General features: G+C 40.9%; 1 protein-coding gene across 1 annotated transcript; it reads left to right on the plus strand.

Annotated features, from left to right (window-relative positions):
* Nucleotides 1-15,689: 15,689 nt before the first annotated feature.
* On the plus strand, nucleotides 15,690-16,442 carry LOC122668735. Its single transcript, XM_043865271.1, has one exon. It carries the CDS (start codon nucleotides 15,690-15,692, stop codon nucleotides 16,440-16,442), a length of 753 nt encoding a protein of 250 aa, XP_043721206.1.
* Nucleotides 16,443-17,408: the final 966 nt, after the last annotated feature.

The following is a 17,408-nucleotide window of genomic DNA, read 5'->3' on the forward strand; positions in this document are numbered from 1 at the left end:
TTAGTCCCACGTACTGCATGCATGTATACATGCATGATGCATGATGTGGATTGAAAACAAATTTTTATTTATTCGTTTAAACGGAGAGAATCGGAATCAGTCATACATGTCCAACATCAGCAAAACAATATGGAACCTAGACGTACGTTTCATATTGGAACATGCTGTGCTTGGGGTGATTTAAATAAAATTTTGCATTTTCCAATGTAGTTTTCATTCCATATCATATGATCTATAATCAAACTATGTTGTGAATAAATCCATTATGATGAGCAGGATTTGCATATCAAAACATTACAACAATAAATACAAAGGGACCACTTATATTTTGATGGGCAGGAGAGTAGGGACCACTTATTTTTCGATTGCCCCTTCACATTTCATATATGGGGAATCATCCCGAGGATATGATTGTCATCCATGAGACTTGGGAGGAGTGTAGAGTTGGAAACTCCTCATACTAAGGAGATCTGATAGGTTGCATTGCCAAGCTAGCATTCTGTTGCACTATCGCTCACATTTGAAAGGAAATGAATTTTCATATATTTTTGAAATAAGACTTGCCCCAGTTCAATCATCATAAGGGACATTCGCTTTGATATAAAGGAACGGAGTCATGCTAATGTTCCCAAGGGTCCCACATCTCTTAGGAATCAATACCTTGTGGAGAGTTGGGGAATTCACCCCATTTGGTCTTCGGGTTAGTTCATTGGTTTTGGTGGGGTTATGGGCCATGGGCTTTTTCTGAAGCTGTTTAAGGATTTTGCATGATTTGATGATTATTTTGTTTCTCATTGTAGCTTCATTGGTTGTTTTGATTCAGGGGGGAGGGGGCTGCCTTAAAGTAGTTTGTATAGTCTTTTTTGCACTAAATTTGATATTACGTATAAAAAAAAACAAAATACAAGGACCATAAAGAATCTGTTTTCCAGCATAACAAATTTTTTCTTCTAGAAGTCACCCTTAAGCATGCATTGTTCTATAAAAATGCATATATTATTCATTGCATAAGGAAAGGGAGTTAACAAAACCGTATCTTTCCGGAGTCTAATCACAACATCAAATCACCATGGGGTTTGTGAAGAAAAATTAAACCGGATTTAAAATTAAATGTTTGACTTGAACCACCCCAAAATCATTTATTAGGTCCGAACCTAACTTAACTGGAGAATCTTATATTATTTTATGGGTGATGGTTCTAAGAGAAAGTGACATAAGGGAGGGTATCAATGAGATATTACAAAATGATAGTGTACATAGGAGGTCAACAATGTCAATTCATGTGAGGAGAGAAATAGACATGGAGGTAGTAGTATACCCTAACCCAGTGGCTTCGAAAACCTTTTCCCATATTTTATGTAGGAAAAAGATATTCTGAACCGCTAGGGCAGGGTACACTAGCAGCTCTGTGTCTATGTCTCTCCTTGTTGCTCTCTCATGTTTGATACTATTTTGTCACACCTCATTAGTGCACTAGTCTATGCCACTTGCTTAGAGAACACTCTCCCTTTTTTATGTCTTCTTTTCATTGGTTTAGTTGGGGGTGGTAATAGTAGTGGAGGAGGAGGAGGAGGAGGAGAAGTAGGCAAACATGATGGGTCAGGTGGTAGAACCCATAAAAATATAATAGAAATTTGGTTAATTAAGATGCTACGATGAAATCGTTAGATGAGCATTCTAGACCATAGTCAATCTATCTAATTGAAAGATCATTGTGATGCTGATCTCTGTTCGCCGTCTCTGTGAATCTCTGAGAGTTGCTGACAATCAAACTCTAGGTTTTCTCTCCCTTCCTCCCCGTTAATGTATCTCAAGCAATGTAAGTTTTGGTTCATACCATATGGGATAGAAAGAGGAGCAAGACGTCTCTTCCTCTTATTAAGGAAAGTTGGTCATTTCACGAACTCCCATGTGTCTGGGCATAGCCTGCACCTTCGGTACAAAAAACATTTGGCCTTAATTTTAGGATTACAGTTCCCTCAAATAACTAATTATTAATGAAATGAGAATAATCAAAATTAGAATCCAAGTCACTTAATAAAAGATAAAACAATTGGATAGTGGATAGGTCATTCTGTCTTGGCTTGGTCATGTGAGCCATGCTATTGAGATAAAATCCTTACAGCCCCTCATATTGACTTAAACAGACAATTTAAACATCTTAAGCTTCTTCCTTTTAAATATTGAGGATTCCAAACTCAAAATTGTAACAATAAATGTGTCTCCTTTCACAATTCACATAGTGCGTGTAGGGGACGGTAGAAACCCAATTTTCTATCATGCCATATCCGTCGATTCTTTCTCTGGTGGGGAAGGCGTTGTTGTTAACGTGCACAACAGTCTGGCCAAATTTCGATCCATGGATCCAGGAGTTATGTGCAACTTCGTAAGTCACGTTAATCTTATTAAAGTTCACATGTGTCTACCAAAAAAAAAAAAATCCGTCGATTCTCTCTCCATGTTCATTTGCTCAACATATTTTTATGGGGAAGGGTTTACTGCCTGGATGCGTGGCCCTTGCCCTAGTGCAGGGGCAATGAAAGGCGGCAGAAGCATCTAATAGGAAGGGTGTAGAGGTCATTTTGCCCCTTTGTATGTGGGTGTAGGGGAATACGACCAGGCAATGTTTTTTTTCCTATTTTTATATGGAGAAAAGAATGCTACCTGGTTGTGTGGCCCGTTTGACTCCTATGCCTGGACACAAAAACATACAAATGTATCACACTCCCCCATGGAAAGGCAGAAATCCCGCCCAAGGTAATGCTGGCAAGTGCTTGTAAAGGCTATAGAGGCCCAGGCAGTGATCTCTTTGCTTTTTTATATATAGGGTAGGGTTGGTATCAATCCAAGGCCAGTTCCGTTCGACTTACAAGAAAATCCCAGTACTGACCTTACTTACGGACTGAAGAACCCAACCCAAGCCCTAACAATTTAGGACAAACTTCAATAGGCTCGGGTAACTAATCCAAACTTGCACCAAAAAGAGGAAAATCAGAAGAAAGAAGAAAAAGAAACAGAAACGACCAATTCCAAAAGTGATTTCATCTCACTTTTTTTTTTGCATTATCTTCAAGGGTGCATAAGTGGGAGAGCACCCTGACATCCATATGGAAGAGCATTTGGCGATGCAAGACATTGCCAAAGGAAAATAATTTGATGTGGCGTGCTTGTTCATCTGGATTGGCCTCTGGGAAGGGTTTGATGCATCGTCAGTTTCCAATTGATTCTCAATGTCAACGGTGTGGGTTAGAAGTTGAGACTTCGACTCATATCTTGCTTGCATGCCCTTTTTCACAATCAGTTTAGTTTGGTAGTACTATTTCTCATCGGATCATGGATCCAGAGAGTGTTACAATTCAAACTTGGATTCAAGAGTGGAGGCAGTTCGATCATCATGGGAAGAGAGTTAATAAGGAATGTGCTGGCCTCATTAGTTTCATTATGTGATATCTTTGGGGTGCTCGCAATGATCTAGTATCTGATACCAAGATATGGATCCCGATGGAAGTCATTCAAGCAGCTCAAACAGCATACTTTGAGTTCCTCCATGCCCAGCAGCCTTCAAGAGAACTTTCAATCAGATGTGAAAGAAAGAAACCTTATGCAAGGGTGGTGTCCTCCTCCTCCCTCATTTTGTAAGCTCAACACTGATGCCTTTTGGGGGAAATGATCATTGTAGAGGGGGTTTGGGAATTATTATTCGAAATTCTCGTGGTCAAGTTTGTCTTGCAAAGTCAGAGAAGACATCATTCAGCTTCGTTTTGGTGGGAGAAGCAATGGTGGTCAAAAGTGGTTTGTTGAAAGCAATATAATTTCTGAGTGTAGTGAGGACCTTCTAGTGGAATTGGACTGTCGCAAGCTCATTCAATACCTGTCGGGAGCATCCTCAAGCATTCCTTTAGTGGCCCAACCAGTTGTGGAAGATATTTTATATTTGTCATGATATTTTAGGGCATGTTCTTTTCATTGTATTCCTAGGGAGATCAATTATGTTGCAAATTCCTTAGCAAGGAAGGCCCTGTTGGTAATGTGAACGACAGTTTGACCAAATTTCACTCCATGATTGGAAGAGTCAGATGACATTACAACTGTGTGTTCTCCATGTTCAAATGAATGGATTTTGATTTACCAAAAAACAAATAGGAAATTAAATAAAAGAAAAGACCGAGTTTTCAATTACCTATGGTGAAGAGAGAATTACTTCACCATGGGCATCATAATATAGGATGTGCAAAGGGAATGGTAGTTTCGACCTCAAATAATAGAGGGTATGTGAGAATTTGTGACACATAGGCAAGAGGATTCTTACAATGCGATGAACACTTTGTATTGGGAAAACTATACAACTTGGTTGCATGGCTCCTATGCCCAAACATAAGAGTGCGTGAAAGTATCACTCTATTCCCATGAAATAAAAATTACACCTATTTGATGCTCTACATGTGGTGACATGCACCCCTCCCCCACAATACCACTATCCTCATACCCACACACTAGTGTAGGCAGTGCAAGGCGGGACAATAATCTCTTGCACTTTTGTTATTATTTTATGGAAGAAAGAATGTTACCTGGGCGCGCATGTGGAGTGCTGCCGTGCGCCTACATAATGCTGGTAAAATGATCATCATAACCCCATTGAAAAGGCAGAATTTTCAAGAAATGCGATGATTATTTCGTATACCCCTGTACATGGACACAGGAGCAGCATAGATCACGCGCTATTAGCCTTCTCTTTCCTTTCTCTTTCCTTTATTTATTTATAAAAGTGGTCCTTTAGCCAAGGAAGAGTTCAGAGCAGCCAATTATTCCAGTGAAATCTATGTCTTAGTCCAAACACACAGCCAAAAACCCAAAAGTGGAAGAACCTAGAGAGGCGCCCCAAAAGCTTCTAGAATTAGGAGGACCGTACCAATTACACCCTGTTGCCTTTTTAACTGCTCCTTCTGGCGGTTTGCCGTGTTGGGAGTTGGGACCCACCAAGTGCGCAACCCAACAACATTGAGGATTCGAGGACTTAATGCCCACTATGATAAATCTACGAAGCGAACATTTGAAAGGCTGAAAAAAAAATTCTGATCCTCTACGGCCGGCAGGTAGCGGTCTTCGTGCAACCCACATCTAGACAGGGGCGAATTACCACCCTACCCACTGTCTGAGCACCTGTCTGGATGGGGCCCACAACCCCTGTCTGGGTGTAGGCTGCACCAAGGTCGCTATCTACTCGGCTGTAGACTATCCAAATTATCAAAAACAGACATTGTCCATGTTTGTACGGTTGGATTCTTAATGTGATGCATTGGGCAGTTTTATAAATTGATGATCTCAACATCCCAATTGGATCTATATAAATTAAACTCAAACATACCATTTTTCCTAAATCATAATAATTTCTACCTATCTTAGGCAATCCCTGCTCTGGCAAATTAGAATTACGAACTGGATCACTGCATGGCGGCAACAGCATCACGGAAGTCTGAGAAAATATGGAGTGGGGATGAGGATGAGCATCTGATGGAGATGGATAAATGGTTCGATCTGGATCTTGTTCTTCTCACTCTCCCAGTGGCAGTGGCGCCAGTGGTGGAGGAGGAGGAGGAGATCATCAGTTTGAATTCGAGTAGTACTGATGGGAGTCCGGAGTCTCTGGTATCCAATATGCCCACCGTCGTCTCTGTATCATCAGCTGATGTTTGTCCCGTTTGCATGGAAGAATTCCACCAGCCCCAGCCACCACCACCACCACAAGTACCACCTCCAGCACCACCCAAAGGGAAAGAAATCCCAGAAGAAGAAAAGGAAGAAGGTAGAGGAGCAACCAAACAGATGCCGTGCGGCCATATGTACCACTCATCTTGTATCTCCGCTTGGCTTTCCCTCCGTCTCTCTTGCCCTCTGTGTCGCCACCTCTTTCTCTCCTGAAGCCTTAGTAGTATTTCTTTCTTCAGTTTTTCCACCTATTTGTATTCTATGGCCTTAATTCTTCCTTCCAAGTTCTTTCCCTTGGGCTGATGATCTCTAATACCTGCACCGAACTATACTGCAGTGCTTGAAGGTCATGCTCGACTCATGAGACCCACCTGTATGTCGTTATTTATTTCCTTTTTTTGTTTTTTTGGTAAGGAAACGTCTTTCTTATCTTATTTAGGAATTTGGGTTATAGTTGGAAAACCTGGTTTTGATTGGGGGCGAGTCGCCCGAGTCGAGTCAAAATTTTGAAAAATCTGGTCAAGAGTTGTGTAGACTAGATCAAGGGTAAAAAATGACGAGATTGAGTCATAAATGAAGTATTTTTACCCGAGTCATGACAAAATCAACGAGTTTTATCGTTTTTAAAAAAAAAATCATAAAACCAGTTCACTTAGAAACGGAGTTAACTAAATAGTAAATCCATAATCTAAAACAATAAGAAAGTCTGAACTCCTCGACTCCCTTCTCTTGTTCAATGGTATAAACTCAAAATGCATTGATATATGATTACTTGATTTTTTTTCCCCATATTTTTTCTGTATTTTTATGGTTTTTAAGTAATTTATACATATTTATTGTATTATAAAATTAAAAAATGTGACTCTTTGTAAACAGGTTTGACAAGACCAAATCACCAGGTTTTTCTAGACGACGAGTCGAGTCAGAACCTGGTTTTCCAACAATAATTTGGGTGACAATCGTACATGTTCGTTTATGTTGGCTGCAGCAAGTAAGTTGACTAATTTCGGCTCCCATTACTATTATAATCTGATATAAGTTTAAAGTTTAACACCTCAACTCTGTGCGTTCATCATCTTGGTTGCAAACTTGGTTGCGTTAACATGTAGACTGCTCCTACCTTGAACTCATACCATAAGGCCTTTATTTTTCATGGACAGATGAAATCCATTTTGATTGTTGGATAGAGAGGACATGGTATAAAATAGTCACAACTCAAATTTCAAAGTTTAATTTCATCAAATACCCCATATTCCTTCATTTTTTTCTCTCTCACCTCCCCTTATATTCTCTTTGCATAGTTAATGGTGACTCTTCAACTCTTCTTTGTTGCGCTTTTTGAATGGCCACTCTTTTCGAGCACGGATAATGTCCTTGTACAAGTATCGTTCAAAGCCCTCCAAGGCCACTCACATAGAATCCACTCCTCCTATAGGTCCCACAGTGGATTCCATGTGAGTAGCCCTAGAGGGCCTTGGTTCGATCTCTTGCATTTTGTGAAGTTTCTACAGTTGTCAATTAATGCTCTCTCTCTCTCTCTCTCTCTCTCTCTAAACAAGCAAATATGCTAAGGTCTCTCTCTACCGTAGTCAATTAATTCTCTTTTCTTTTCCTTTGCTTTTAGAGATTAATGGAATGAGTCTCTTCTTATTACTAGAAAGTAGAAACGATTCTCTCTCTCTCTTTGATTTTTTTTAATATTTTTCTATAATTTATTTTCTACTACTACTACTATAGAACTAATACTAATACTAATAGTAATACTACTACTATTATTACTACTACTACTACTAATAATAATAATAACCAGGTTTTTTTCGGAGCAGCATCAACAAAAATCATTATTTAATCATTTAAAATAATAATAATAATAATAATAATAATAATAATGACTCGCTATGACCAGGTTTGACTTTTTCAAGTCACCAAATTTTGAAGAGGTGAGTCAGAATAAAAAAGACTTGATTTTCCAACTCTGCTTGGAATCATAGTTCTAATGGTTCTGGCCCTTGGACTGATAGTCAGTGTTTAGGGCTACAAAGGCATGATTCATGGGTTTATCTGGGATGAAGCATGGGCAACCCTTTCGGCTTATTTAATTCCATCAATATTTTTCATAATCCCATCTCTATTCTAGATCAATAAAAAAAGAGGGTTGTCTTTTAATGATCCAAAAAGATCAAATAATATCTTAGCCCAAATATTTCTTTTCCAAAGGTTCAAGACAAAGTCATGCCTTCTTAGTCCTCTCTTCTCTTGTTAGAAGAATGCAACTTTAATACAAATAAGGTGTATGTTAGGGGTTTGGAAGAAGGCATACATATGGAGTCATGGCCCAGAGGAGAGGAGGACGATATAGAATGATACATCATAATCATATTATATCATAGATGAAAAACAGATAGCCCTTTCTTGAGAACCTTGAATACATCTACAAGTAGCAATGGACTAGTGGAGGGGAGGAGGATAGAGAATGAAGTAACCATATCATATCATATCATAGATCGAAAGTAGGTAGCCCTTTCTTGAGAACTTTCACTCTGTTGTAGGTAGTTCTTTCTGTGATTCAAACTTGTGATGTGGTGCTCGACTTTGATGCCATAAGTCAGGTACTTGACTGGTATGCCAAAAGGTCTAGAACTAATGGAACACGTTAAATCAATACCTTTAATTTATCCCATACTAGGTTGGCCCAATCTAGCACTCATATACTAGATCGTAAGCACATAAAATTTCGCCTACTATGGAGGCGGAGGTGGTGTCATCAACCCACTATGCACAACTCCCCAGCCCTGATAGATTTCATTATAGTGAGAGCCTTGGTCACAGAAATCCTCAGTAGAGCTAGACCAACAACTTCACTAGTCTCTGTTTTTTTTTTTTTAATTGACAATAGTAAATATACTTTCAAAATCCTCCATCTATTGCAACACACCTATGACATTGCGCGCTCTTTCTACCCTCATTGATATACCAAGATATAACCAGCCAATGAGATGATGACATGTGTCACAAGACTGCATCACAAATGAATTGTTTATATATGACCGTGCCGACCCGAAATAACTAACATTCAGGACTGGTAAAGCAGAGTTGACTGACTACAAGAGATGTTGGTTGCACCTCAAAGAATCAACATAACCAACCTAAATTTGATCGGCCGCGTCCGGATGATCTGAGCTCTTAGATCTCAGCATGGGAGAATCTTGATTTGGAAGACACGTGGCACAAAATCTCCACGTCGAGATAACCCTACAACCAACTCAGGAGAGAAAATAACTTGACCAATAAGCGGGTGAACTAACCCCGATAACTCCCTAAGTTTAGCAACTTCTAGAGGAAGGTCATGCATTCTACGTGACTTCTTAATAGACAAGTGTCTAATTGAGAAAGAGCCACATGAGCAAATGAGAGACACTCCATAACAGTCTACCATCAAAAGGATCCTACACATATCTATTATCCAAACTCTATAAATTGTAGCCTCTAGGCCAAGATATGGGATCAAATTCATTTTTTATACTTTCTCTACTTTGAGAATTATCTGTTACAAGAGGTCTAACATAAGCATTGGAGTGACTCCGCTAAGACTTGTTCTTCTATGCAAGTTAGTTTGGACACGAGAGAGCTCGGATAAGATCTTATCGGAACACTCATCTTCATGACCACATCGAAATCCTCCATTTACAAAGATAAATAACTCTATGACCTCAATGATGATTGCTACTCAATCCACATGTGTCTTCTAAATTAGTTTCTTTGATCCTTACCAATGGCTCTTGGAGCCCTTGTCCAGCCCAACTCTTCTCTTCATCAAACCACTGGGGCTGCTCACCCTTTTGCTTGGAGAGAAGTCCTCGCGATAGTGGTTATATGGTGACTTGGGGGGGCTCCTCCTCTGGTAGGTTCTCATTTCCCTCCACCTGGGAGCTCATCCATTCAAGAAAACCAGTGACTCCATGGACTAAAGTGGTTTGGTTTGTGCAAAACATTCTAAGACACAATTTCATCTCCTGGAGGATTCTCTCTCAGTCCTTGCCAACCATGGCTTTACTTCAATCTTGATCAATCGTGTCTTTGGATGCCTGTGCTCTCCTAAGGTTCAGAGTTGGTAGAACACTTTTTCTTCCATTGCCCCTTCTCTTGCCCCATCTGGGAAGGACTTTGCTGCAAATGTTGGCCCTCTCGAGATCATCAATCCAGGGTTTAGGGTAAAATACCATGTGTGACTATATTGGCAAGATGGTTTTTGGTGCCGCAATTTATCATGTTTGGTATTAGAGGAACTTTAGAAGATGGATTGGAAAGTCGCGATCTAGGGGCAAACTTAGCCATAACCTCTCCATTATTCCAAATACTTCTAGGAACCGTCATATTGTGGCATGTTGGATGTTATACCCGCACCCCGGGCATATAATTAAATATTATTTCTTCCTCGTGACATATAGATACCGCTGCCATGTATGCTGGTGACCTGTTCTCCATGATGGTCAAATCCAGCTACAAAATCATTGATCACAGTATAGGCTTACCTGTGGAGGAAAGATTCCTCAACCGACGGTGGGGGAAATTCTTTGACGGTGACTTCATTGATTTTCCTCCAAGTACTAATCCGGGAAGTGAAGAGTACCAGAGCGTGTACCTCGGAGCGTCGCCTCACTTGGACACCCCGTTCAGTGATGAGCTTGACACTGCCGTGGCGAGACTGTTCGGGTCATGGGTGACAAACCATGACAAAGGAGATGTAAGTTCTAACCTTTAATTTAATTACTTACCCCTCCCTTCGATGTCCTCAAAGTACGGGTCGGGGTTTGAACCACCCGAGCTATTATGGTTGAATAGGGAATACTTCAATTGTGGGTCCCACTTATTTAAGGGAGCGTGTGATGGGCTTATAATCCCATGGTGGATGGACCCATCCCCAAGTGGGTTCTTTTCTATTTGAAACCTGTGGGCAGGCCCATTTAGTTAAGAGGCCCATTTAACTTGAGGGCCCATTTGACTCTATTTGACCCAAAGATGGGTTAACCCATTCCTTTACCCTAAATAAGACCATGGGTTGACCCATTACCTCTTGACCCATTTGACTTAAAAGATCCAAGACCCATTTTTACAAATAAGTCTAAAGGGGGAGAGAGCACTCATCCCTCATTACTTCTCCCATCCAACTTAAATCGTGGAGGAAAGAAGAAAGGAGAAGAAAAGAAGGAAAGAAGGAAGAAGTGAAGGAAGGAGAAGGGAGAAGGGCTTGGCTGAAGCTTGAACCACATCTCTTGGTGGCCAAATCATGGAGCTCCTCTCATTGGTAAGGTAAGCCATTAGAATCTCCTCCCCCTCTTTGATCGATTTTGGGTTTTGGGGTTGGGAGATGGTAGAGAAATCGGTCTAGGGTTGTCTTGAGACCCAAGGATCGATGTGAGCTCATGGCCATGATCATGGTGGAGCTATTTGACTCCATTGGCTAACCTCAAAGCTCCCAATCCCATCCCCATCAATAAACATAAGGTTTCTACCTTATTATGCCCTAAATGAGGTTCTCCTTGCTTTCCTTTATTGAATCAATGGGTTGCATAGGCCTAATGGAGTCTTAGGACCCTAACGTGCCAAGGAGAAAGCCTTCTTGATGTTTCTTTTCCTCCAATCTACTTGGAAATGGAAGTCTTGGTGAAGAATCCTTTGATTTTGGAGTTTGGAAGCAGGTGGTTTTACCTGCGGTTTTAAGACCTACGAGAAACCACCCCTGCAACCACCTTGAGACCATCTCTTAAGAAGCTCTCTGTTGAAGTCGGTTTTACCTGCGGTTTCACATCTGAGGTAAAACCACACCTAGAAGAACCCTTCCTGAGCCCCTGTTAAAGTCGATTTTACATACGGTTTCATGCTCTCTGAGAAACCACCTATAAAATCGCCCGTTCCCAGAACTGCTGACATTTGACCTTGACCCACTGCTTTGATCATAACTTGATCTATGCATATCGTATTAATATGATTCAACTTGAATTATAAACTAGACTCAAAGGGCTACAATTATTATGAAGAAACCTTGGACCCAATATGAGTGTGTGATCTTTGAAAGTGGATTCAAACCTGATTGATGTGTTTAGACAGCAATTGTAGAATTTAAGTTTTATGTCGGTGACCTTGCCTACTTCGTGGCTATTGAAGTAGAACTTATTAGGATTTAATGGGGGGTTTAATTACAACCTAGGGTACCCTAATCATACTAATTAATTGATTTATTATAGTACCAAGATCTACCTTTGATGCCCTTAAACCCCCTTTCCCTCATTAGTTTTGGGTTGGGAAACTTTGGAAATTAAGGTTGGACCTTGAGGTTCCATTTAGAACCTAAGGGGTAACCTTGGTTTAGTGTTGGATCTCATTAATGAGGCCTTGCCTTTAAGTACAATCCTAGAACCCCTCCTAGCAACCTTGTTGCTGAGTTTGGGTTTCATTACTCAAAACCCTATAATGTGACCTTTGAGAGTTCAATCCCTTGAGTTCTCTAGACCCGATGAATTTAATGATGTAATCAGGCCCTAGTGGACCCTAGGATACCCTTCCCTTGTCCTTGGGATTTAAAGATCCAAGTAGGATAAATTGGATTAAAGAACACCTTCAAAACTGTATCATGCCTTGATGGAATGCAAAGGCGGATGCAAGACCCTACCTGCAACCGTGCTTGCATCCATGCTACCCTAAAGGCTTGTAGGCTATGTAATTTATGAGGTTTCCCCTAAGAGAATTTCTCCCACCCTTTCTAACACTCTTCTACACTATCCTAGGCTTCATTAATTGTGTGAGGAGAAGCATTTAGCGGTCATCGAATGACAAATCAAATCAACGGGACACGAACTATATTGTGAGTGGGGATTGGATCTTATTTTATTTTGAGTGTTTTTATGTTTAAATGTTGTGCTTGATGCATTCATGTTATGTGATGCACTTCATGCATAAATACATGTTTACACTATTTATCTATGAATGTGTTCATGTGTGTGATAATTGATGACTATGTGTTACAAATGTGGTTGAAATTGTATGAGATGATACTGTGGTTTGTTTAATGTCTTTCTTCATATATTATATTTGGCCTGTCATGTGCCGTGTCGTGCTGGTACCCGGGTACTAGATGGTATGGGACATCGATACACCCAGAATACCTCTCGATACGATAGTTTTATATAGCATGTTGCATATTCGATTTGATATTTGTGTTAAAGGGATACGGAAGGTAGATGTGTAAGTTTTACTGATAATCCAGCCCGGGGATCAAGGGTAAGTTCTGGTACCGTGGTTGAGATTATCAGAGGCTTGCTGGAAGACCAATGGTGTGTTCTGGGACCGACAGGCTTCCACTGACGTAGTTAGGGGTATATCATTGGGGATTGAGGGTGTGTTTCGGTACCAGGGATATGGTCTTACTATGTCGTAGATTAATGGTGTTGTATCATTGGGGATCGAGGGTGTGTTCAGGTACCAAGGATACAATTCGATTACTCTACACAGCATAGCATCCATGCATATATTACATCTCATCATCATAATCAGGGATACGGAAGGTAGATGTGTAAGTTCCTACGCCGTATCACCTTACTGATAATCCAGCCCGGGGATCAAGGGTAAGTTCTGGTACCGTGGTTGAGATTATCGGAGGCTTGTTGGGAGACCAATGGTGTGTTCTGGGACCGACAGGCTTCCACTGACATAGTTAGAGGTATATAGTTGGGGATCGAGGGAGTGTTCCGGTACCAGGGATATGGCCTTACTATGTCGTAGATTAATGGTGTTGTATCATTGGGGATCGAGGGTGTGTTCCGGTACCAAGGATACAATTCGATTACTCTACACAGCATAGCATCCATGCATACATTACATCTCATCATCATAATCAGGGATACGGAAGGTAGATGTGTAAGTTCCTATGCCGTATCACCTTACTGATAATCCAGCCCGGGGATCAAGGGTAAGTTCTGGTACCATGGTTGAGATTATCGGAGGCTTGTTGGGAGACCAATGGTGTGTTCTGGGACCGGCAGGCTTCCACTGACGTAGTTAGGGGTATATCGTTGGGGATCGAGGGTGTGTTTCGGTACCAGGGATATGGCCTTACTATGTCGTAGATCAATGGTGTTGTATCGTTGGGGATCGAGGGTGTGTTCCGGTACCAAGGATACAATTCGATTACTCTACACAGCATAGCATCCATGCATACATTACATCTCATCATCATAATCAGGGATACAGAAGGTAGATGTGTAAGTTCCTACGCCATGTCACCTTACTGATAATCCAGCCCGGGGATCAAGGGTAAGTTCTGGTACCGTGGTTGAGATTATCGGAGGCTTATTGGGAGACCAATGGTGTGTTCTGGGACCGACAGGCTTCCACTGACGTAGTTAGGGGTATATCGTTGGGGATCGAGGGTGTGTTCCGGTACCAGGGATATGGCCTTACTATGTCGTAGATTAATGGTGTTGTATCATTGGGGATCGAGGGTGTGTTTCGGTACCAAGGATACAATTCGATTACTCTACACAGCATAACATTCATGCATACATTACATCTCATCATAATCATCATCATTATTCATATTACATATCATATTGTTGTGTTTGTCGCATGACTATAAATCGGATCTGATGTGTAAATCATCATTGGTGGTATGGGACGTCAAGGATGTTTGCTCATCAGGTTCGGCTTGTAGTCCTATATATGTTGTGTGTGAGTGGATTCAATTTCTTGCTCATTGGGCTAGTGGAAGCTCACCCCTCCGGGAATCCTTCTTTTTAGAATGTGATGCAGGTTGTATGGTACCGGTGGATGATAAAGGACCTAGTAAAGGATGTGGATGCGAAGTTGGTCTACGACCGTTGATGTTTATCTTTTCCTTGTTACTTTTGAATATTACATTTCTTGATGTAGGTTTCTTTCCTTTCTTTGTACTTATCAAAGAACTTCTGTTGTATTAACTTTTAAATTTAAGGATAATCCACCTTATGTATTTATTACCATTGTAGTTATTCCCTAAATGAGGATCAACAGTATTTATTATAAGTCTTCCGCTATTCTGATAATTGATCTGATTCTCATTTATATGACTGTGAGGTAAGCCACTGCGTCCATGATCCTGGAGGCAATTTAGGATGTTGGTAAGCATCCTAGTCATACCCTTTTTATTATATTTTATCCCTTATCGGGATGGAGGTGTGACAGTGTGATATTAGAGTAATGATACTCTCGCTTAACTCACAGTCCACCTAAACCTTAGGTGCACTGGGTTGTAATAAAAGCTTTAACAACAAACATGAGTAATAGTAAAGGCATTAAGAACAATGTGCATAAAACTAGACTTTGTTTGAATTGATGATCATGATTACATTATAGCAATTAACATAGGTTAGACTACATCGAGTGAAAATTTTTAATAAGAATAGTAAGAACAGTATAACAAAAACCCTGTAGAAACAAAGAATTTCATAAGGAAAAGAGCATAAGACATTAGTATAAACTGGAGACCGAGTGACACCACAACTCCATTGCATAGGTATTTCTTCTACGCATGTTATAACCTATGATATCTGTTATACTTATTTGTTGCCTTTTATTTGGTACAAGTCCTTTGACAGGATTTTGCTATGGCTCACACTCGTTCAAGTAGGAGTCTGTCTCCTTCGAGCGAGCAAGATGCTGACCATTCAATCACAGCTCAACCTGCTGACCCTACTACCCAAGCCAATCTAGACGTAGCAACAGTATTGAGAGATTTTTTACAAAATATACGACAAGAGAATCGGGCATTAATGCAGACCTGGGGCACTCAATTATTGACTGTTATGCAAGAGAGAGAAAGGTAACCAGTAGCTCCAGTACCCGAGTGGGTTGATGCCTCCAAGTTGACTGAAAGGTTCCAAAAACTTAACCCCTCCACTTTTACAAAGGCGACCACTGATCTCCTCTATCCGGCACAATGGATAAGGGATATGGAGAGGATCTTCGAGGTGCTTCGATGTGTGAACGAAGACAAAATTAGGTGTGTTGCCTTCCAATTTAGAGGCGAGGCTGATTCTTGGTGGCAATCCACTAAAGATAACTTCAGGCAACTGCATCCCAACCCTACATGGGATCAGTTCACGGAGACTTTCCTAGGAAACTACTTTCCTCAGAGCTTTCGCGATCAGAAGGAGGCTGAGTTCATGAGCCTGACCCAGGGGCCCAAGTCAGTCCTTCAGTACCAGCAGATTTTTGAAGAGCTCTTCTATTTTGCTCCCGTGCATATGAAGCCTGATGCCGTCAAGGCCAGGAAATTTGAGAAGGGGCTGAGACCCAGTATTATCACATCAGTGGTATTGCACAATCTCCCCTCTTATGCAGAAGTGGTCCAGGCCACCAAAGTGATTGAGGACAAACAGCGAGAGAACTACCGTGCTCTCAAGATGGCACGTCAGAGGCCAATGGCATTCACAGATTCTAGGGGACCAAGCGAGGCACAGGAGAGGCAATACGTCGGCTCAACTTCAATACAGAGCAGCACAACAGAAGTGGACCCGACATTTCAGTCACCCCCACCTATGGTGACACCTTTGTCGTATGGACCTAACATTCGTTGCTACACTTGCCACGAGTTGGGGCACATGTCCAGGAGTTGTACGCAATGCGAGTCTGTGAATATACCGTATGTACGCCATAACTGTAATCAGCTGGGTCATAAGTTCAGGAGTTGCCCACAAGGATAAACTCAGTCATGATAGCAGGTATATCACTTGACTCACTAAGCCTATTCATGCTTGAATTATACTCCCTGACCTGTCTAGCGTGAGGTTTAATCTATTTATGCGTTAGTCGGCCTATCTGCTTGTATGTTATTTTTACTGTGCGTGTTTTGCTGATGTTGCGAGTAAGTAGTGTAGTTAGTGTTTTGTTTTGGCGAGTGTTTTGTTTAGTGTGTTAGCATAGTCAGTTTTGTCGAGGCTGAAATTGGAAACGAGAACGGAAGGATTTGACAAAACTTTACTCAACAATAGGTATGAGTGGAGTAATGGATCACCAAATGTCCCCTCCGTTATTGGGAGCGAACAGCATGGGGCCCATCAATATTTCAATTCATTCTAAAGTTGAGTTAGGTATTGGAGAACCAGAAGTGAAAGTTTTCATAAGGAAGCCTTGTAAGCAAGAGTAGTATAGACTTATGCCTTACGACCCAAAATCCAAGATTATAGATACTGGGCGTGAAACGCTGAGATAGATAGAATTGTTGACTCCTGAGGTTTATGTTGAAGTTCGAATCTCCTAGGATCCTTAGATACGTTGAACTTTAGTTCAATCGATCTCGGAATGGTTGCAAACCACTTGAGTACGGATGGATTTTATTAAAAGAGTGGACTTTTGACTATTGACAGAAGGTACCACTAGGTCACCTACAACTTTAGTAGTACAACCGTCACTGATGGATGAAGATCCTTAGACCCTATGAATTTAAGGACCCAAACCTTATGGGTAGGAAACCTAAACCTATGCAGGTAGAGACCTTTAATGGGGTACATAGAATCTAAACCTGTAGATAGATATTAAAAAAAAAAAAAAAAGAAAGTAATAGGCCGGTTGGGCTGGTTTAGTTGAGTGAGCCATAAAGGTCTCGTGTATTTGGAAGTCATTCATAACCCCTCAAGCTAGTAACGACTCTATTTGAACTTTACTTGGTT

The sequence above is a fragment of the Telopea speciosissima genome, chromosome 7 (genome assembly GCF_018873765.1).
Source record: "Telopea speciosissima isolate NSW1024214 ecotype Mountain lineage chromosome 7, Tspe_v1, whole genome shotgun sequence".
In the NCBI taxonomy this organism is placed as follows: Eukaryota; Viridiplantae; Streptophyta; class Magnoliopsida; order Proteales; family Proteaceae; genus Telopea; species Telopea speciosissima.

Excerpts from the sequence above, each read along its gene's own strand:
- LOC122668735 (XM_043865271.1), top strand. The coding sequence starts at position 15,690 with ATGGAGAGGATCTTCGAGGTGCTTCGATGTGTGAACGAAGACAAAATT.